At 46.4% G+C, this 23,356-nt stretch overlaps 1 protein-coding gene across 1 annotated transcript in view; it reads right to left on the bottom strand.

The window, feature by feature from the left end:
* Positions 1-4,834: 4,834 nt before the first annotated feature.
* The window catches only part of LRRC3C (leucine rich repeat containing 3C), a 72,947-nt gene continuing 54,425 nt past the window's right edge, over positions 4,835-23,356 (bottom strand). Inside the window, exon 2 of the mRNA XM_069237425.1 lies at positions 4,835-7,762. Within this exon, the coding sequence (XP_069093526.1) occupies positions 6,892-7,674 (783 nt within the window). The 5' untranslated portion in view covers positions 7,675-7,762 and the 3' untranslated portion in view covers positions 4,835-6,891. The remainder of the gene's footprint in view (positions 7,763-23,356) is intronic.

Here is a 23,356-nt window from a genome sequence, read left to right as displayed (position 1 = left end):
AAACCTACTCTGCCCTAAAATCTACCTGGTTCTGTCCTAAAAAATACCTGACTCCTGCTCTAAACCCTAAAACCTACCCTGTCCTAAAAACTACGCCGACCCCTGCCTTCACCCGAAATCCTAAAACCTACCCTGTCCTAAAACCTACCCCACCCTGTCCTAAAAACGACCCCACCCCACTGCCCTAAACCCTAAAACCTACCCTTCCCCTGTCCTAAAACCTACCCTGCTCTGTCCTAAAATGTACCCAACCCCCGCTTTAAACCCTAAAACCTACCCTGTCCTAAAACAAACCCCACCCTGTCCTAAAAACTACTCCGACCCTCCTTCACCCAAACCCTAAAACCTACCCCGTTCTGTCCTAAAAACTACCCGACCCCTGCTCTAAACCCTAAAACCTACCCTACTCCTGTCCTAAAACCTACCCAACCCTGTCCTAAAAACTACCTCAACCCCTGCATTCACCATAAACACTAAAACCTACCCTGCGCAGTCCTAAAGCCTACCCCGTTCTGTCCTAAAAACTATCGGACCCCTGCTCTAAACCCTGAAACCTACCATGTCCTAAAACCTACCCCACCCTGTCCTAAAATCTACCCTGATCCCCCGCCTTCACCCTAAACTAAAAAACCTACCCCTCCCCATCCTAAAACCTACCCCGCCCAGTCCTAAAAACTACCCCATCCCTCCGCCCTGCTGTAAACCCTAAAACCTACCCTACCCTGCCCTAAAACCTACCACAACCCTCCCTCCCCAACCCAGGCCCTACGTACCCCTCCCCTCTGGACGCTGCTTCTTCCTGCTTCCTTCCTCCCACCGGACTGCTCTCTCTAGCGTTGCCACGTATACACGTAGTAAACGCATGTGCGTGGCAATGGCAGCGTGGGCAATGTACATCGTTGCATTGACGGCGTTATTAGTGGTGTTTCCCTTTCCTATGTATATCTGTTTTTTCATTGTGTACATTTTACCCTTTGCATTTTTAGACACTTCTTTCTATTGATGACAGATGGAAACAACCAAACACTTGCAGACAACAGCACACCATTCAGTAGAATGTATTCCAATTATGTATCCAGCCGTGCACCGACCGGTGGGGCTCTGGCACTATCTCCTTTGTAGCCACCAGGAAACCCATCCCCAACACGATGCAAGCACTTTGGGGACCCTTCCACCACTCCACCATCAGGCCCAGGATAAACATCCTGGGGCCTATGGTAATGGACAGCCCTACCACCCCCCAGGGAGTGATGGATCTTCACCAATAATTCCTGATTATTATGGGGAAGGTCCAGATTGTGTGAATGGTGGTGCTGCAGCTGTTTCACATCTGACACAGCTCAGGTCCTGACTTTAAGCCACTTTCCAATCTCTTTCTGGGTTTAGTAAGCACTGTAAGAGGTTGTTAAACTGTATCCAACAAAGGCAATACGGTATCACTAGGGATTGGGGCCTTATTATCCTCTGTCCAGTTCTCCTCCTCTAGGGTCTGTAGGTCGTCCTTCCCTAGGGTCCCACGATCTCCTATGGGGCCAGGGGTATTCAGTCCTAGTGATTTGTAGATTCTAGAGACCCTTTTCCTGCCTAGGGGGTTCATTGGCTGCTTGGACTCCATTGCCAGCTTGGGTTTAGTGAGGTCAATAACCTCGTCTCGTGAGCCACCGGAAGGTGTTGCAGCTAGTGGTAGAAATGGGACTTATGCAGAGAAAATGCTTCCACCAGTCCCTCAAATGATTTCAAGCATTTTCCCCTCACACAGTCACTGACTTTCAAGCTCCCGATTAGATGCCAGGGTCAGAATCTTTCCAGCCTCAAAAACCTGCATCCCCGGTTCATTGCCATGATGGGGTTTCATGTGTGAGTATTTCCACTGTATCCACTGTAGTGATCTGCGCCAGTTCCCCAGACAAACTCTAGCGACTGCAGAAGGTGTGAGATTACTGCATCGTGGAGTAGGTTCAATAGTTCAGGCCTTTTACGGAGGGCATTCTCTACTCTGAGCTGGGCCGCCTCTGTCCCTGAATAACCAGTCATTAATAATCGATTCAGATTCTGCCACTTCCAGGCCCTGCCTAGTTACTATACACATTTGCTAAAAGATGCCCTCGGCTTACTGCTGGCCCACAGGTTCTTCTGGATTCAGGGATGCAGTCCTATTGAAGAAGTCGTGGGGTCTCACAAGGTTTGTAGTGTGTATAATCCTTGGGGGAGTCAAATCCTCCTGAATAATGCCCCCTACCCAGGGCAGAAAGTGAGAGCATGTTCCGTTCCTGCACCCAGTCTGCGAGGGGTGATGTGTTTGGGTCCAGCATACCTGGGAGGGGACACTTCGATAAACAGGCCTAAGAAGCTGAAGTGCTCATCTGCAAGGTGCAAGAAACTTGCAACTGCCTAATAAGGTTACGCTTACTCCGTCCATTGCATAAAGCTGTTTTGATATTTGCAAACTAGGATATGTACAGCTTTGACCATCCTATTCACTAGGACGTTTACTAGAATCTTAGGGTCTTTTTGTAGAGTTTCTCCATAGGATACTCAGTCACAAATGTGGCAAAATTCCAGTCCATCATATTAGAAGTGCATTATGGTTCATGGCACTTGTATTACAGCAGATGAGGCTTCTGCCACATTTTGACAGCCTATCCCATCTGTCAAACTCTAAATAAGGCCCTGAGTGTCAAAGATAATAAGTGAGATTGGGCGGTATGAACACCATTGATCAGGGGTTCCCCCGGCTTCGGTGTGTTTGAGGTAGTGTCATCGTAGAGGTCATGTGGCGAAGTGCTTGTGAAGTAGTCTTCTTCAAATAAAGTAAGACGAAGTAGTGACAGAAAGGAAGTGCATCACTTGAAGAACTCTAGAGCAGTGGCGGCCGGCAGCTTTAGGAGGGAGGGGGCGGGCGGGCACACACACACACTCATTCTTTCACACACAGACACGCACGCACGCACATCCATTAACAACACTCAAACCATTCAAATATGCACGAACGCACCAAACATTCATTTTAAAACATCACACACACTCATTCTTTCACACATGCACGCGCTCATCAAACATTCAATTCGAAACATCACACACATACACACACACAGACACACACTTACCTTTGGCATCCAGGTCCCAGGAGGGTTGGGACTCCTGCCTTCCCTCATTGGCTGACCTTAGGTCAGCCAATGAGGGAAGGCAGCAGTCCCTGCCTCTCACAGAGTGGGATGGGGGTCAGTGAGACTGCTGACCCCACCCCACTCTGTGACAAAGTGTCACTGATTGACACTCACCCTGGGCACTTCAGGGATTAAACTGAAGCACCCAGGGAGAGTGTCAATTGGTTACGCTTTCCTCGTCACCCAGGGGAGGGCCTTGAGGCACCTTTGCTGGGCTGAGGAGGTCACGCCCATAGGAGCTGTGACCTCCTCAGCCCAGCAAAGTTCAGCTCAGGCAGCCAGGAGCCTGTGCAAATCACGCACGTCTGCTCCTGGCTGCCTGACCTGAACATGAAGAGTGTCTGTCAGGCTGACCTTTGTTCAGCCTGACATACACTCTTCATGGGGGCCAAAATGTGGGGGGGCATGGCCCCTCCGCCCTAAAGGATGGGCCGCCACTGCTCTAGAGGGAGATCAGTAGAACCCAGGACCTTCACTGCTGGCATTTCACCAATAGCTTCATGGCTCTCCTCTACTCTCAGGGTGATGTCTTACTTATCTCGTTCTGCCTCCGGGGGTGTTAAGATACTCAGGTCTCAAATTATGGGGTTCCCCATCGGTAAGCACCACCCTGCATACAGAGGACTGTGGTATTTCTTGAAAACTACTTTGATCGTGGGTGAATCTAACAAATATTTCAATCCCCAGTCTTATCCCCCTTCCACCACCGTCCCAACCCCCTTCCACTGCACCTCATCCAGGACCCCCCCCAGGGCCGGAATAATTTATACTATCATGGCTGTTAGTTCTCGGTTGGCCACTCTGTACAGTAAGTCACCCGCTTTATCGCTGAATTCGTAGATGTGATGCTGTGAAGTAATCCAGAGTGATCTGTTTCAGTGAACATCTTTTCAGGAAAATGATGTTTTTGTGAAAGATATTTTTGAAAAGTAATTTTTGCAAAAGGTATTTTGGAAAAGTATGTTCACTAATGCTACCACCCTAAGCACCTTACATCTCCTGATCCTTCCTCCTTCTGGGAACCACTTACTGGAACTCCCTTCTACTAGACAATAATGCCAGGCCAATAGTACACCAATTTAAAACACTATTAAAAACTCAGCTCATGAAACTTCAAGGTGGTAGAGGTTAACTTTCACAGGATCACTGACAGAATATCAGTAACAAATATATTTTGTATGCAGCATATTGTGTCAAAAATATCGAGGACAAAAATTGCAAAAAGGTAAAATGCAAATAGCTTAAGTATAGATTTACTATTCTTAACTTCACGACTACATACTTTGACGATATATATATCGTCAAGATACATATATGAGGAATTATATATATTAAAACTTTCCTTACCTATAGAAACTTACCTTCACTATATTTTTGCCCTGGATATTCTTGACATGATATTTTGTCCACACAATATTTTTTTCAAATATTTTGTCTAAACACCCTTTCACATATATTGACAATCTATAAGTCACTATGCCAGGTGTATATTATGTACTTTGTTTTTCACCATATAAAGATGGATATCACTGCTGTTCTAGCTCCCGTACAACAGATTACATAACTCGAATCATTTACAACTACGTTATTTCTTATAATGTCACCTAATCTGCATATTATCCTATGTACTAAATGATAACATGTCCTAATATACATTTCTGAAATATTATATGCTGTTACAATTTCAAATAAATAAACAAAATAAAACACGGGTCGCAAAATGACAAAAGGCGGTTTATGTATGTAGGCATAGAGGTTTTAGTGTGTGAACCTACCTGGAGAGCAACACAGCGCTGAACAAGAGTGAGAGCCCTGAGTTCTGATCACTTGAGATGGAATAGAGTGTTCATAGGTGGTGAATCCTGCCACGTGGAGATGTAGGGCTCTCTGCAGAGGTGGCTCTTCAGCTCATTAAATTACTGAAAAGGTGGGTGATCTTGTAATTGTTAGAGAATGTGTCTTGTAGTGGGTGTCTGCAGACTTTCCACGCGGTGGATCGCTTGTTTGAAGACCATGGGGACCAGTTCTGCACTTCAGTCCAGTAAACCTAAGGAGAGCTATGGTCATTTGCAGACTGTAGGCCACTATCTTGTTTTCGGGGTGCAATAGATCGCGGTTGTGAGTTGTGCAGCCTGCTGGAGCCCAGGTATGGGATTGGTTAGTGATGTGGATATGCTGGTTAATGGGACGATATTTAGCCATTATATCGAAAACCCACTGTGGTAAAATCCAGCCTGAGAAAGCTCCATTTTAGGGTAACGTCATAATGAGGAACTACCTTTTTCAATAAAATTCCAAACTTTTTGTGGAAAAGAGAGGTAAAAAAGAACATTTCTACCACAACTTAGAAAGGGAATATAAGATAGGAAGAAAGAAAAGAAGATGGCGGTGACCGAAGAAGAACAGCCAAAAGAGAGAGGTAAGAGAGGTACAAAAAAGGAAAGAATAAAGGCAAGGGACTGGTGGACCCCCAATTTAACAAGAAAAGAACAAATGAAAGGGGGAAGGAAATGAAGTGAAAAGATGAGAAATAGAATTCATGTTAAAAGGGGAGGGAGGCGAAGGGCTGGTGCCCCTCCTAAAAATAAAGAAGTGGAAAGTTTGCATCAAACATTACAAAAATATATATTTGTTGACATATTTTGACAAAGAAATTCATCAGGTTGGTTTCATCGGGTGAGAGATTCATGGAAACCGGTTTGACAGAAAAAGCTCCCCAGAACCGGGTTCCACAATTAGATTTGTCATTAGAAACACATAGAACCCATAGAACAGAGATGGACCCTAGGGATGTGGTGTCATCTACCAATGGGAATAGGAGGCGGGTGAGGCAATCGACGGTCTTGTGTCAAATTCACTGGAATTGGACAGTTATGGTAAAAATGAGTTTAGAGTTGTGGCTCTTGGAATGGGCGGGAGGGAATGACTGACTTAGCTACTGCTGTGTCTAAGTGAGGAGAAAAAAACTAACTCTGAACTACTGTGATGGCTTGTTCTTGACACCATCTCTTTATGTGAGAGGGAGATCTCAGCATCAGTACACGGAGAGTCTGCTCTGACGTGGCTGCTCGTGCCACAAAGTTAGTGTGCTCATGACCACAGGACTTTCCATGTTCTGGCAAAACTCACAGAACACCTGGAGGCCTCCTTTGTGATTTCCCATTCTGTTTTCCTTAGCTAACAATCATGATAGAAATACGTTAGCGTGGGTTGACTTTCAAACCACCAAGGAGGGTGCAACAACGTGTCATTTGTATGTGTCAAGTAAAAAGTAAAACTCACAACTCGTGCATCACCCAAATTATGAAAAAAGGAAAGACACACTCATTTACTTCGTTTTCAAGCAGAACCAGTATAATTATCTTATAAAAAAAAAAAGTAACAGCTGATCCGGTCAGACAGTGCTCTTCTTGGAGCTCCTTGAAGTGAAAGCTCCCTGAGGCCTTCACCTCAAGGAGTTAGATGAGATGTATTCACCTGAAATGAGAGTCATCACCAACACTTCCTCAGGCCTTCACCTTCAAATGTTTGTGATGGAACCTCTGCCAGGCCTTCTGCTTCAGGAGTTTAACAGGGAGAGGCCTCCTAGAATATGAGTTTGATGGCAGCGCACCCCTGAGGTCTTCACCTTGAGCGGTTGAACTGGGATACTTCCCCTGCAATGGGAGCTCCAGGAGCGCCACTACAGTTTTCACCTGGTCCTTCAGACAGGGGTTCTTGGGTATCACACTACGGTGCTAATGGTAGATGACTCCTCTGACCTGCTTTGTTTGCTGGGCAGAGATTTGAGGTACTCCAAGTGCCGTCGAGCATCCTCCTGATTCTGGCGGACGTAGTGGATGAGGTACGAGATCACCATGGCGAACCAGCCAAACATGGTGATAAGCATGGCCACGTCGGTGGTCTTCTTGTAGAGGTTGCACAAGTCCACATCCTTCACAACCTGCAAGAAAGGCTTGTTGGCGTACTCCTCCTGAATGGCGGTATTGCACACAATCCCACTCGAGGAGGCAGGGTCCAGCTCCACCTGTCGGATCAGCTCCTGCAGCATGCAGTCACAAAGCCAGGGGTTGCCTGAAAGGTTCAAGCGGGCCTTCAGGCTACTGAAGACCTCCTTGTTGACGGTCACCAGCCTGTTGGAGGACAAGTCCAAGGAATGCAAGCTTTCAGACAGGCTCCGGAAGGCACCGATCTCTATTCCGGTGATAGCGTTGTGCGACAGATCCAGCTCTATTAAGGCAGGCAGGTTGCGGAAGGCATCACTGGGGATGAAGGTGATCTGGTTAAAGTCCAGGAAGAGCTTGTTTGTGTCGTTGGGGATGTCTTTGGGGATCTCGGTGAGTTGTGCGCTGCTGCAGCGGAAGGTTTTGTAGCCGTCCTCCTCGGCATGGTAGCAACCTTTGGGGAAAGTGGTGGCCGAGTGGAAACACAGGGCTATCAGCACAAAGCTGTGCAGCAGCAGCCACATAGCAATGGAGTGGCGCAGGAACCAGTCCGTGAGAGGCATGGTGCGTCTCAGGCATGCTCATGTGCTCATCAGAAGTCCTCGCTGCTATCATGCAGACTCTCAGGTCCTGGCGAAAACCACAGTGACTCTGTAAAGAAGAGAAAGAGCAAGTCAGGCACTATAAGAGGAGCCAAGTGGCCACATGGCTTTGATGGCAGCGCAGTATAGGCAACAACATTAGAAGCTTCCATGATACACAGAAACATGCATAACACACTTTTACAGAGTGTGCACCTTATCTGTCAACAGTTGTCCACTTTTGAAGACAATACTAAAAAAAAAAACCCTCACACTGAGGGTACCATGATGAATATAATACAGTGTCTATTAAAGTTTTTAAGCTTAAACTTCCATGCATCTTTAGTGACCCAGGGCATAGAGTTTAGGGGCTAGAAAATGTGTCTGATAAGAGCTTGACTTGCTTAAACCGCATGCCTCAGCAATAAGATGGCCCCTTTTATATTGGATGCGTCACCTTCAAGGCACTCCCCTACTCGTCTACCTACAGTGCAGCCCCAACTGTGCGGGGGATCTCATCTCACAAGAAACTCAGACGCATTCACAGTGGATTTAAAAATAAAAGTTGGTCAGTCCTTCTCTGGGTTTGTTTCAACACTTTGGAACTCAAGGCTGGAGACAGTCGTCCCGCCTTCTCCAATGCCTGAAAGAGCCATTGTGCCAACACCTACTTCCAATGCTAATACTACTTAGCTGTCGTTCTGTAGTAGTGAGCTGGCCATACTATGTAGGAAGGTTGCCTACTATTGGCCCAGGAGGGCTGGATTAATGACAGACTTTCAGGATTGCCACTTAGTTTGTGAATGATTTCTAGGAAGTAGTGCATGTGAATTCATCTTATGTGGACATTCCGCCTGGACTTAGGTCGGGTACAGACATGCACTGGGCCCTGGCTTGTCCTAGTGCCCTGGTTTATTTACTGGTCTATACAAAGTGTTCCGCTACCTCGGGCGAGGAAGGCACTATAGAAATAATTATAATGAATACACAATTCATTGGGGCAGACCCAATAGACTTGAAGTAAAACGCTACGCCTCAGCTGAGGGGACTTTCTTTTTTGTGAATTAGTCAACGTGGAAAAAAGAACCTCGTGCTCTCAGCGTACCCGAATCGAGACAGCCCAGCGGCGGACACGAGCATGTGCTGCTTAGGAATGTTATGAACCACATCCGGTTCAAGAGGTGAATGTGTGACTAGGAAGCGCTGCTTTGGTCCAGATGAGGGGCTGTGCACTTAGATGCCCCAGTATTCGTTACCCAGGGTCCCAGGTACATGTATCAATTGGGAAGAGAGAGAGAAGCAAAAAGCATTAGTTCTGTAGACACTCTGGCGAAACGTAAGGTGTCCATGCCATCCCTTGCTGCCACCTCGTCCCTCATTCTGCCACGAATGGGTTGTCTCTCACGGTCTTTAACTCTCAATATCTCACTGGCATCCACTGTGTTATTACCAGTGCTTAATTTGTAAATAAAAAGGTGCCGGTGCCCAACGCACTCCTCTTAAACACGCGGCGGCTGCAATTAAATGATTAAATGTGCGAACACGGAATACTAAGGCACCGTAATCCTAAAGCCATCTCGGGCCTCTTTCATCCATTTACAGCCACTCCCTGCTCCTTCAGGTCACTATTGTAGCTTTCTCCCTTTGTGACACTTTTTCGTTTTTCTCTTCCTCCGTCTTTCTCATATATGTCTTTTGCTCGCAGTAAATGCTTGAGGCACAAAAATAAGTGCCGGTCCTCAAAAATAAGTGGCGGTGCTCCGCACCGGAAACAAGAAGCACAAATTAAGCATTGGTTATCACTCAACTTCTGCCCGTCTGGTGAGGTCTCCTCAGAGCCAGAGAGTTGCATTTAGGTTAGTCACCAACAGAGAACAACTATTGCCTGCCAAGTGTCCTTTGTTTTCTACCAACATGTTCAAGCCTCATGCACTTCCTGGCTGTGGCCTGGCATCCTCCCAGTCCCCTTCTCCTGTGACACGCATTTTATCCTTGTGCACATTTTTATTCCCACCTGTTTTCCCAGTCCACTCTGGGCTCTCCAAGACACCCTGTCTATTCACTCCTCTCTCCCTGTCTGGGCATTGGAAACACCCCCTTCCCAGTTCTCCTGTGTCCCCAGTCTTTACTCATGCCATGTCTCTCAGTGTGAGTGGGGCTTGCAGTGGTGGGAGTCTCTGCTAATGCACTTTGCGGCCAGCGTGATGCTGGTTACAGACGGCTCCTTGCTAGTGTAGGGCACTCATCCGAGTGACGTCTGTCAGCGGGCTGTGGTGGAACGAGCAAGAATCCACAAGGTACATCACTGTTCGAGACCCGAGAGTACCTTTCGGCCATTTGCACAAAAGCATCCACTGCAAGTACTTGCAGACGAACACCAGCAGCGCACAGAGTGAAGAGAGGAGCTGGTTCCAGCAATCTTTGTAACAAAGTGATGATGCCCTGCTGGTGGGCTGCGGAATGCAGAGTCTCGGCTCTGGCCATCTACCTGTGTGAGAAACAAGCGCCTCTCTGACGCCACCTGACCATAACTGTGAACTCCACCAACTGATGATCTTCTTCCTTGCACTGATCTCTTTGCCAACAGTACCAAAAGCAAGTGTGCCTGTTTCTACTTATGTCGGAGTGGGTATTCCCACCTCATTTCTGTGTGCCAATCTTTTACAGATCCTGATAAAGATGAGGATCCACAGATTGAGGTGTTCCTCCCAGAGATGGATTGGGTCTGGGTGCCTACTTCTCGGATTGCTTAGTGTTTGGCCTGTTCCCACCTTGAAGACTTCCCTTGTGGGGAGAACTGCTGTCTCACCCGGAGCAGTGGATCCTTCATCTGATCTTGCCGCAGATTAGCCAGCAGGCTTGGAGGCTGAGAGGAGCACATTAGCTGGATTGTGAATCAAGGAATAAGTGGATGTTGTCATAGCTCCAGACCTTCAGCTAGCAGTCTGCCAAATCGCGTAGACAAAGTGTTTGAATTGATGCACTGCTCAACAGCTCTTTCAGTATAGTGAAATAGTATCTACCGGCTGCCTGCAATTTACTGAGGTCCTCCAAGCAAGGCTTGTTTTTTTAGATGCTCATCATTTCCTATCTCTTGAAGGGGACTGATGCAGTTAAGGAAGGATTTTTAGATCTAAATTGATAGTGCAACTGTGTGCAAGACCTAAAGTGCATAGAATGGCTTTGGCACGTGCCAGAGGACTATTTCTCTTTCACCTCACCCTGTTACCTGTTAGGTGTATCATTCCACCTTTTATTGAATGGTTAAACTGCAATGCAGAAGGGACTATTTTACCATCCAAAAAGTACGCTGAAGAAGCATGCATCATGGTGGCAGTCTAGAACTAGTGCTCCTGCCCGATGAGATCCTGCATAATCCTTCTTCATGTTGGCTGCTTCATTATTAACCCTTGGGTTGGAGGAGTTGCAGAGGAGTCAGGGGATAGAGGGTGATCTCTCCACCACGGAGAGTGACAGCAACCTCAGTGGTGACAATGTGTCCTTCGGCGTGACTGGAGGAGCATGATACACCCCTAGCGGTGAAGGCCACTCTGTGCAGCGATGCTGGCAGAGTCTGAACGTGCAGAGGGCTGTGGTGCCCATATTGACCTGGCTGGAGGAAACCCGCAGTGTAGTGGGGGCCTGGAGAGGCTAGGCAGCACTGAGACAGGGACCTCTGGGAGCCAGATCCTTTCCCACGCTGCCTTTCTAGTCTGCCGGTGTCTGCATGACACCTATCTTCTCCCAGTGGGCTGCCCTGGAGAAGTGGAGGGCCCCATGTGCCTTCAGCATGGGCTGTGAGCTCCTGGGTGCAGCAGACTCATGCAGCCTACTTCAGTCGCAGAGCAAATAACCCCCTGAATCACTGGATGGTCACAATAATGTAAGCCTATGGCGACGATGGAAGATAAGACAAAGCGTCTGCCTGGACCTGTCGTCCATCATGCCCTGGGTTTGTGCCCCCCACATGGGCACACCAAGACACGCTAATCTAGATCTCTCTCTCTCGCCTTCTAGCTGCTGTGGACCTGTGCAGCTGACACGGGCACTGCTGAAATGGGGTTGAACGTGTACCAAGTGCCTCATAGGGGTCTTATCAAGGCCTTCTGAAGGTGGATATTGCCCAGCCTGATGTTCACGCTTGATTGTCGGGCGTTGACACAAACTGCTGCCCAGGCGGCTGAGATGAACTTTTGATTCTTAACAAGTTAGAAAGCTGCTTACGTTGCATGCAGACTGTCTGCTGGGATATGCAGTCCAGCAAAATGGTGACAGTCAAACCCACCCCAAGGCTTCAACAGACGTGCATCGATTATTACACTAAAACTCCAACAGAGGAAGAGCAACTCCCGGATGAACGCAGCATTAGGGGTCCTGTGGCCAAAGCAGGTGTTGTTTTGAACTCTGACACTGATGCCCTACTGCAGGTCTTTGAAAGCACCCGATGGGTTCTGGAGAAAAACATCAGAAAGTTTAAGTCAGAAGTGATTCTGCTACAGCAAGACTTATAAAATACTGCCACAGAGGTGGAGGACTGTATCTAGGAACTTGAGGCTACAGTCTGAGATCTGAAATCTGAGGTTACCACTTTGAAATATTCCAATAAAACTCTACTGGAAAGAGTAGAAGATGCCGTAGCTCGATCCCGCCAAAACAAGGTGGGACTGGTGGGCTTCCCCAATGAGGTAAGTCCAGAACACTTTGTGGCGAAATGATTTAAAACATGGGTCACGTTCTCTTGCTCAGTGGAGAGGGCCCATTCAGTACTGATAAAGAGGAGCCTGCCTGCCACCCCACCGTGCTCACTTTTCGCCACGATCCTGAATTACAAGGACTCAGATATTATCCTACAGGGGGCCTGCAAACAAAGCCCCATTGTCTTCAACGCCAGTAAAATCCTGCACCAAGCTTGTGCAGCAACAGAAGAAATTCTTTGAATACATAAAACAAAATCAACAGGCCATGTCCCTTGATTATCGGCTTCTCTACCCAGCAAAAGTTATAGTGATATGGCAGTCTGGACCTTATTTTTTCTAATCCTTTGGAGGAGGCAAAGAACTGGATAGCGGAAATGAGGGTGCTGAGGGATACTCATCCAAAGAGGCCAGCAGTGCTAAAATGGCACTAAGGGCCAGATGTACAAAGCGTTTTGCATGGTGCAAACAGCGAATTTCGCTGTTTGCGCCAAGCAAAACGGGCATCGCGATGTTCATTCCCATTTTGCGAGTCGGTAACCTGGTTACCAACTCGCAAAATGGGAATGCGACTCGCAAATAGGAAGAAATATTTGCGATTCGCATCGCGATGTAGAATTGCTTTGTGACCGCGAACGCAGTCACAAAGACATTTGCAGTTAGCACCCATTTCAAATGGGTGCTAACCCATTCGCAAAAGGGAAGGGGTCCCCATGGGACCCCTTCCCCTTTGTGAATGGCTCTGAAAACATTTTTTCAGAGCAGGCAGTGGTCCTACGGACCACTGCCTGCTCAGAAAAAATGAAACAAAAACGTTTCATTTTCTTGAGTGTATTGCAACTCGTTTTCCTTTAAGGAAAACGGGCTGCAATACAAAAAAAACTGCTTTATTAAAAAGCAGTCACAGACATGGTGGTCTGCTGTCTCTAGCAGGCCACCATCCCTGTGAATGCTGCGAATCGCAGGGGGGTCGCAAATTGCCACCCACCTCATTGATATTAATTAGGTGGGTCTTTGCGACCCCCTTGCGATTTGCAGATGGTGTCAGGGACATCATCCTGCATATGGGTTTGCTACTCGCAAATTGCGAGTTGCTCAGACTCGCAATTTGCGAGTCGCAAACCCATTTTTTGGTACATATAGCCCTAAAAGAGAAGAGAAACAGACATAGGTGACGAGGGAGGCTCTCTGGCAACAAGAAAAGGATGAGGTTGGACCGCAGCACTGATTCTGACTCAGGTGGGGAAAGTACATCTGCAGTGAGCGCTCTGTACAGCTCAGTTAGGAATGACTGTTCATTGATATCTGTGTGCAGAAGGGATTTCGGCTAAGTTATGAGAGAAATCATCCTTTCTCCCTTTGATGGAAAGGCCGACCAACTGGTCGTTCCAGCATCCTATGCTGGTGCAATGACTTTCCCTTATGGACAAAGTAAGCTATATGGCCCTCGTTAGCACCGATGACTGGACTAAATGGTGGTGAGGAGATTGGCACTCACTGGCTCACAAGCCACCAGAGCGACAACACGTTTGATGGAACTTTTTGTATATAGAGTATGTCTTGTTACACACGTGAAGTATCGGTTTGAATCCTTCGAGCCTAGAGGGAAGGATATGGGTTAGCGTAAAGGGACCGTGAAGTCTCACCACTATTATGGGATAACGTCATAACTGGGGAGGGTTAAGTTGAACTGTTGGGATGGGTGCATTGAGGCATGGTGTCCAATGACGACCGTTGGTAGGCCCACTCTCTGACTCAACTGACAGATTCTTCAAGTTTCAGAAGTAAAGGGTGGATAGAGGGTAAGGTTAGAATTGAGTTCTGGGTCTTGTTTAAAATCAGCATGTTTTTTCATCCTGCTTCTCCGTCATACACATGTATGGTCAACAGCACACACACACACAAACGTGACTGCTACTAATAAAAGGGACCCGAACTTGAGCCCGTACATATAGTGCTGTGGAATGTAAACCGCCCATTAAACCAAATTAAAAGGGGGATGTTATACTCATGATGACAGACATTCTGTTGCTGCAGGAATGCAACAGGCGTGAAATGCCAAATGTCCATTCCTGGCATGTTAAGACTTCTCCACGGCACGGTACTCTACAAACTTTGTGAAGGGCTCACTGGAGGGCTGCAGTACTGCTTCAAAGATGTCTCCCATTAACACAGATCCAGCTCTTTAGGGGGACTCCAGGATGCCTACATTGTGGAAGCTGGATGTTAGCGGCCACTATACTTTTAGGTATACATGCACTTCTCTATAACAACTACCTTACTCAAATGACCAGGACATCTCCTTACTGGACTTCCAGCAGGGGACTGATTATCAAGCTCGACTTCAACGGACTACTCGACCAGCAGATTGACAGGACGACAAACATGTACTCATAAGATCCCAATGGTGCTATCCAAATTCCTAACAATCATGGCATTGAGTGATGTCTAGAATTGCTTGCACTCAGCCTGCAGAGAATATTCCTCTTTTTCTGGGGCTAACAAGATATTTTCGGGGATAAAATGATTCCTTATGCCAGATGCAGTCTTAATACATGTTAAGCAGGCACACGTTCTCACCCGTGGCCTATCTGACCACTCACTCGTGGAACTTAAAAAAGAAAATGACCTGGCAGCCAAAGGGTGGAGGTGGGAGATGTGATGGTTGGTGGATGACTGATACCAAGTTTTGAGATTACATCGAAGAGGCTGACAAAGAATTTGCACTCAAAAAGGACACAGTTGTCTCCCAAATTACCCACTGAGAAGCTTTCAAAGCTTTTATTGGGGGTAGGATTATAAATCACTTTACTGGTGTCCACTGACAGCAAACCAGGAGGTGGTAGCTCTGGAGGTAGCCCTTCTTCAGCTGTAAACTAGGCTTATTGCTCTCACAAGATATTGAGTACCACAAGACAAGATTAACACAAATTCTAATTAACAAAGCGAAAGCCGCCTGGATCGTGTCTCAAAGCCATACATACCAGTGGGGCAATAAAGTGAGCATTTCCAAAAGTGCAAACCAAGAAATGAATGAACTGCTGGACTTCGCCTAAGACCAACCAACAAGACGGCTATAACCATCTGAAAGGGTTCTCCTAGAGGAGAATCTAGGTGCAGCACTGAAAGTCCTTCTGAGTCGTAGAACACCCGAACACAACAGTCGCTTGGTAGAATTTTCCCAATATCTCACCTCAGTCACTATACCGCCCATTGCAGGGATGTTGGCAAAGGATATGGGTTTTGGTGCACTCTACCCCGATTTACGAATGACAGGGCTTATACACAAATCTAGATGACCACAGACGCTGTGCTCCTCATAGCGCCTGATGTGCCTGATCAGTATTGAAGCTGAGTTCATTGCCATGGTGCTGGCCGCCCGTATTCTTGGATTGGTGCTCCAGACCAATGCAGGTTTATACAGGTCGCTTCTTGCCTCACAATATCCAGTGCCTGCACACGACCCTGGCCTTGTTGAACCATCTGATGAGCCCTCTTGCTCTGTAACAGGTGAAACTTGAGAAGGCGTTCGACTTATTAGAGTGGGATTACCTCTTTGAGTTGTTGGGGAAATTCATCTTTGTGCCCATAATCCCAGGCTCTGTTTGTCTCTTATAAACAGATTTGGTGACAAGGGTCCTCATAGACGGGAAGGGAACTAGACCAGGGTGCCCACTATCCCAGCTGTGCATCGTCACTGTAAGTGAGCCAATGGAGGAATGGGTCTAAATTGATGCTCTCCTTGGAGGATTTGAATGGGTGCCTGGAGTGGCAACAATGATCTCTTTGTATGAGGGCGTCATACGATGCTAGCCCAGGACCTTACAAATACCGCAGACATTCGGGATATATATTGGCTTGAGCCTAAACTTGACAGAAACCAGTGAGACTGGAGGCACTGACCCTCCAGTGGCAGCTTCTGATGATTCTCTGTGTGTTCACATTGCCAGGCACAAAACGTGTGCATGGGAGTACATTCTAGTCCCCTTGATTGCAAGACTGCAGATTGGCGTCCTACTTGATCTTCACTTCTGTTATAATTGATGGGTCTGCTGACATATTTTAAATGGTCCTATATCAGCTGAAGAACTTGCCATAGGGTTAGCCACACCACTTCTTTAACCATATCAGCACAACGTCCGACTCTTCATGTGGGCGGGAAGGGCTCCGCACACTGCTCTGTCGAAATGCAATAGGTCCCACTACGACGGTGGGTTAGAGGCAGCAGATGTTATGACATACTGCCATGCACAACATTCAAACAAATGTAAATGAACGGCTGTGCGACCATCAGAAAGATCCTACATTTTCCACCCAAAAATGGAGGATATGAGATACCCCTTACACTTACTATACAGCAGGGGGAAACATCACACTTGCTGACCACCAAATCCACTGTTATTAACCTAGCGAGGAGGCAGAGATAAATATGATGGCAAAACCAGCTCAACAAAGGGGCGCCACTTTGGATGGGAACAGTCTTTGGAGATGTCACCGCTATTGAAGGGTTTCATGGTTTGGACACTACTAGCATACCCATGTTGGGATTGTCATGAAATAAAGGATGCTATGTGCTTCTATGTGCACCTTTTATCCATATACAACATGCACAAGCATTAATTCTATAAGTCCCTGCAATGAGGACATGCCCTGTTCCCACACATTTAAGGCATTATGGGCATCTCATCTTTAACCTGCTGGAAGCAAAGCTCTTATTGGGAGACATGGGTGCTCATAAGGTATCCCAGCTGTACCACTCGTTGGTAAACCACACCCTGGCACCTTTGACCGCATTAGGCTAGCATGGGGAAAAGATATTGATGCACTCTCTGATGAGGACTGGTAGACAGCCAGGATGGAATCACATGAGGTAGTGATTTCCACCAGGCTTATCAGTTGTCAAAAAATTTGGTAGTTTGGGAAAATAGATTCCCTTGACTACGTCAGCTGTGGGATTTTGGTTGTTGAACTGATACATTACCACAGTGGGATACCCCAGTATACGGTCATCCTGGGAAACTGTGTTGGGTATGCTGATGGAATATAGGAGCTGGCAAATAGTGAACAAACTGAAACTGGTAGTTCTTCATATACCACTAGGCCTTGACACGAACTGCTAAAACCCTGCATCGATATACTGTTGTATGGTAATTGGTATGGTAATGGGAAAGAATAATAATGCGCAAATGTCGCAAAACAAAGATACCCCCATCCTAGAGAGCTGGGCATGATGCTTGAGATTCCAATCTACCAATCACATGGCTGCATGCAGAAACATGGAAAGGTTTGGAGGCATTAGATGGACTGAATCATCACACTTTAATTTCCCTATCTGATAAATACAGAAGGAAATCGTGTTGCATCTCATTTTCAAACTGCAAGTTTTTTTGTTTAATGTTTCTCTCGGTACTTAATAGGCAAGCCAGAGCTATTAGCTTTGCTAATGCTTGTTTAAAACCAGATTTCCTTCTTAACTGTTTTTTCTTCATGGAATTTAAATCTATACTGGTATTTCTTCATAAAAGTCTTCTGTATTCCAAATTAGATCCTTATGATCTTCCCAACTACCAGAAAGATAGCGATCTGGTGGCTAAAAAAATCCTCTTACAGCAAGTTGAGAATTAGGGTTGTGCTCAACGAGACTTTAAAGTTGTTCCTAGGCCTTCGACGTGGATGGATCAAAGCTGTTTCTTGCCTTAAGCCCTTTACTACAGCCTTTTCTGGTTGGCTTTCTTTCACCTTTGCTACAGTCACCTTCTGTTTCTTTCTTCCCCTTCGTTGGAGCACCGACAATCTGCTTCGTCTACAGCAGAGATCTACAACCTTTTCTCTAATGAGAGCTACTTATGCTCAGTGAAACTCATTGAGAGCTACTAATGTTATTAGTGTTGCAATAGTGTTCATATCAGACAAGATTACGTTAATGGCCACGATATTCAAGGTTACTACCAGCGATCACCTCGTTGCTTCAGACATGGTTGCCAGCAGTTACATAAAACATTTGTCCATATGAAATGCCTCTACATGGGTAATACAAAACAGCCAAAGCTGCAATGCATCTGGTACCAAGGTGACAACATTTGTACAAAATATTACCACTTGCATATGATTTCTCACTCAAATATCCGCTTTCCATATATTTTCGAAATTGAGTCATTTAATTCAAATATCTGTTTTTGAGTTCTGGAAATAAGCACATTTTCATCTCAAATACATAATCTCAATTTTGGTATATGTACATTAATTCAACCAAGCAAAAGCTTCTAATGTAGCAAGTTGGGCTACACTCAGGAGAACTACTTACAGGTAGCTGGGGAGCTACCAGTAGCTCACGAGCTACTAGTTGGAGAAGCCTGATCTACAGCCTTTGATATTGCATAATTTAGTTTGCCATTCATTCTGTATTTCAAAACAAAATTGTTGAAGTAGAACATAAGAGTAATGAAGGCTACATGTATTCGAGAGGAAGCAACAGCACCCCGGTGAAGTAGACAGAAGACCATCCTCGAGAGATACTTTGCTGGGAATTCCTAATTTCTTCTGATAGCTGCAGCAAGTAAACCAGTGTAAACATGGCCGTCTATTCAATTTGCCCAAATTCCATTCAGCATTTGTTACAGCCTCTTAAAGATGGTCTTGTTTCCAGCCTTTGACACCGATGGGCTCTACTGTCTGCTACAACTGCCTTGATCTTTAGCTGTGTCGCTTTGCTGTGATTAACGTTTCTGCTGTTTACTTACCCTTCACCCTCTGTTACAACTGGTTTCATCTCGTCCTGAGTTTAGTCTCTGCTGCCACTTGCTTCCGCTTTAGTGGCCTTCAGACTCTGCACCAGTTTGTCTTCTTGCTTGTAAACTACTAAGTTCTGCATTTTCTCCTCCCTGACTTGTCTCCTTTTGAACTCGCTGCTTGGAAAGAGTTATTTCTTGTCCTCACGCATGTCTCTTTGTATTCTAAGAATGGAGATTGTTCCTGGAATCCCAGGCGGCAGTCTCTTCCCCATCCTGTTTATTGTTTTGTTGTTAGCAACAGGAGACTTTATAATAAATATTGACAATGCTGAAGGGACATGTGAACCCACTCTCAGTGTCATGCATGATTTCACGCATGACATCGTGTGTGAGGTCAAGAGCAGTGCATTGGTGACTGTATGGCTTAACATAACTACTGCACTGCAATACTTTTTTTTAGTTTGGATTGATTGGTCTATTGCCAAAAGTCATTGATTATCGAATGTAGTCGTGTCACTTACCCAAAATCACCGTTTCTATCTTGGGATCCAGAAATCCAGAATCCCATCCTGCTGAACTCTCAAAAGGCAAAGAGAGCAAGTATCTGACAGTAATATAGCAGGAAGGCCTCGAGCTTTCTTCACGCCAGGAGAACACTGAAATCCAGTGTGTGTTCCCCAGGGATATCCCATGGAGGTCTGGGCAGGCGGTTCTTTGCCAGCTTTTGCAGGATAACCACAGACATATAATAAATGTAACTGGAACTAGTCTATAAAGTCAGTGATTGTCCTGAATATCTGGCATGGATCCGGCCCTGCTGGACCATCACTGGATACGCCCGACGTGCATCCTTATCAAGAGCCCAGCATCCTGGTTTTGGTACATAGGCCTCTCTATTTGCAGTGCCAGTCACTGTTTCTCAATCTGTTGCTCAGACTGGATCCCACCTTCCTGGCCTTGTCTTCTGTAGTATTCTTTGTCCTATGCATGGGTGCAGCTGCAGTCCAGTGAATGCTGCCAGACCTGCCCCAGTCCTGTCTTGTGGCAGCTCTGAGCCTTCACGTTCCTCTGAAGTCTTTTTAGAGCAGACCTTTGCTCATAGTTTGAATTATTCATTTCTTGGCCTCGGCTTGACGCTGCTTGTTATGAGTAATGGCTTCATTATCGGGGGCATTTTTCACACTGACATCTTCTGTCGGAGCAAATGGGCCGAGAGAGCCTTATTAGTGACGCAGGCACGGGAAACCCACACTGCTCTGTGTATGTTGCCTGTAAACGGCCTCTTCCTCCACCTGGGAACGGCCTGCGGCGTCTTCGGAGATCAGTCTCCACTCTCAAGAGATCGGCTTCTACTTCCACCTGGTTCGGCCTCTATTCTCACCCGAGATCTGCCTCCTTTGCAGCCTCCACTTGACTCTGAGACCGGTCCGCCCAGGTACCTTCAACCAGCCTCCATGTCCACCTCAGCCACCAGTTAGAACTGGAACCAGCCTCCACGTCCATCTGGGACTGGCTTCTAGCTGTCCATGAGACTACCCTCAACTTCCATTAGAGACCCGCCTCCATTTCCACACGCCAAAGGCTTCCTCTTACAGTTGTGGCCGGCTCCCGCTTCTACTGGCAAGATGCTCCTACAATACTATATACCAGGTTGTAGTTACACTTACAGAATCCCTGACCTTCGGCCTCGTGGTTTATTTGTTCACCACTGAAGAACAAAAATACACAGATGCCTACCAGATTTGCAAAACATCAGGAATTTCGAAACCTGCTATTCAGGATCTCAATGAGGCAGCCAAGTGGCTTGTGGATTAAGATCAATCCATTTTAAGTCATCAGTAAAGCTGCAGTGTTAGAAACTGGTGGTGTGGAGTCACAGCACTGTAAAATGTTGGTTGCCAAAAGAAAAATGAGCCAGGTTCAAGAAAAAGATTGTCAATTTCCTTCGCTATGGAAACAACGCATGTCTCCCACATGCGGAAATGTTTTAAGGCATCGTATGGTGCTCTGCAAACATCCTGGTATGGTGCACTGCAAACACCTACACTTTTTCCTCCTTTATATTCCTATTTTGTTTTCAACCATATTATAGGTCACTATAGCCAGTTGTAGCGATGAGCAGCTATATCAACTCAACACTGAAACCCAATGAAAATATCCACTGATGCTGCCCTGATGCTACCCATGACATTTTTAATGAGCAGCCGCAGACCTATCATAATTGGATAAGTAATTGTCGAAGCTGCCTTGGGGGACTTTGGAGTCAGGTACAACGTAATGCAGGAATAGCTTCAAATGTGCTAAAAAGGACTCACTCTGTTGGAAAAAAATTAATAATATAATATATATGCAAAGATACATAGAACCGTTTTAGGCTGGTAGTTTTTAAGAGCCCTCTCAGGCTGTTTTCATGACACAGCCTTTATATAGAGCAGTGACGGCCATGGCAAATCTAAGGGGTGAGGGGGTGGAAACGGAGGGGGAAAATAAAATAAATAAATAAATAAACTTACTTTACTGCTGTTTCCCGCCAGCTCGCTCCTGTTCCCTCAATGTGGTGTCTCAGCATTCAGTGGGACACCAGCACAGGTTCCCCAGCAATCCTGGTGCTGCTTTCATGCTAGCCTAGCATGAAAGCAGCGCCAGAATTGGTCTGAGTGGCTCAGACTACCGCTCAGACACAGTCCTGGGGACTATGCAGTTTCTCCAGCCCAGCTGTTAAACACAGCCGGGCTGGAGAAACCTAAGTGCGCATGTGTGTTTGGCCTGCCTGAGACAACCCCTTAAACACACATGCGCACTTAGGTGCACTCTTTCCTCCTTCCCCCTCCCACCTCCTGAGGCCCAGCCCCTCCCCTCCCTGCACTGCTGGCTGAGCAGCAGAAAAATAAAAAGAAGGTAGTTTTATTTTTCTGCTGGTGGGTCACCCAGGGGGGCGACACTCTTTTGTCATAGCGAAGGAGACAACCCTGATGTAGACTAATGCTCCTCACAACAGGAGAGCATCCAGCCTGGAGTGTCCACAAAAGAGACACAACGAGGTGTGAGTGTTTTGCACATATCAACAGCCACATTGACAGTGGTAAGAAAGAGACAATGGATAGCTTCACTTAAAGGACCCTTCCAGCTCTAACTCAGGGTGGCCCTTTGCCCTCATTATCTACCAAAGGTTGATTTGAGTTTCAAAAGGATCCTGTTGCCCTTTTCCCCACTGTGTCTAAGATTCCTCCCTCCAGCTTCAGGAATGTCAGCAATACACTTCCACTGTCTGGGAAAACAACCTCACCTCCACCATGTGACCAGAAACAGGCCAGGGGCTTCCAAAAGAGAACCCACAGATCATTCATACACGCAAGATGCATGTAAGACACAGGTCACACACAAATAACACAAAATACAGTTGGGATGTTAACGGCGAGTACCTTTTGTGTCTGCAGCTGAATTGCTGTAGAAACACCTTCAAATGGGATTAGGTAACAACGTATAACTTTGACTGCTTGTTAGTGAGATGCTCTCAGTGAGTGCCAAAAAACTCAGTTTTAGTAAGTGAAACTATCTTTTAATACAGTGATATTAGGTTAACAAGGGAAGATCATCAAACAAGACTTTTTCCTAACAGAGGAGTCTGTTCCGCCTCCTCTTGTGCCGTACGCAGACCCTGTGCCAAACTTTGGATACTCCAGACTGTTTAAAATGGCTGAACTAGGCTTGTCACACAGCAGGCCTGGGCTCTGCACATTCTAATGTAATCTACAACCTTCCCCAACGAAAACAAATTTAGAAAAGTTCAGTTTAGCTGCTACAGTACTAAGAAGCATCCTTTGGGCTCAATATGCACTATATAAGCATGCGCAATGACGGACTTCAAAATAAACAGTAGTTTTGTTTTTTTACTGTTTGTAAACATTTTAGTTTATTCCCAGTGCAGCCTGTTGAAGGATTTCTACTTCCGGTCCCGTCTGGCTCTCTCTGACCTGTTTTTATATGTAGCTCTCATGTTGAACATGTGTCTGTTATGTCGTCCTTTTCTGCCCACCCCACTGTCCTGCAGAGCTGCACAGCTCACATTAAGGCCCATATTTATACTTTTTGACGCAAATCTGCTCAAACGCAGTTTTGCGTAAAAAGTATAGCGCCAGCTTGCGTCATTCCAGAGCGCCAGCTGGGTGCCAAATTTATGGAATGTCACAAACCGGCGCAAAGGGTAGGCTAACATTAAGAAAATGGCGTTAGCTGGGT

Source organism: Pleurodeles waltl, chromosome 6 (genome assembly GCF_031143425.1).
Source record: "Pleurodeles waltl isolate 20211129_DDA chromosome 6, aPleWal1.hap1.20221129, whole genome shotgun sequence".
NCBI lineage: Eukaryota > Metazoa > Chordata > Amphibia > Caudata > Salamandridae > Pleurodeles > Pleurodeles waltl.
Note: the sequence above shows the minus strand (reverse complement) of the source record. Positions and strands in the feature narration are given on the sequence as shown.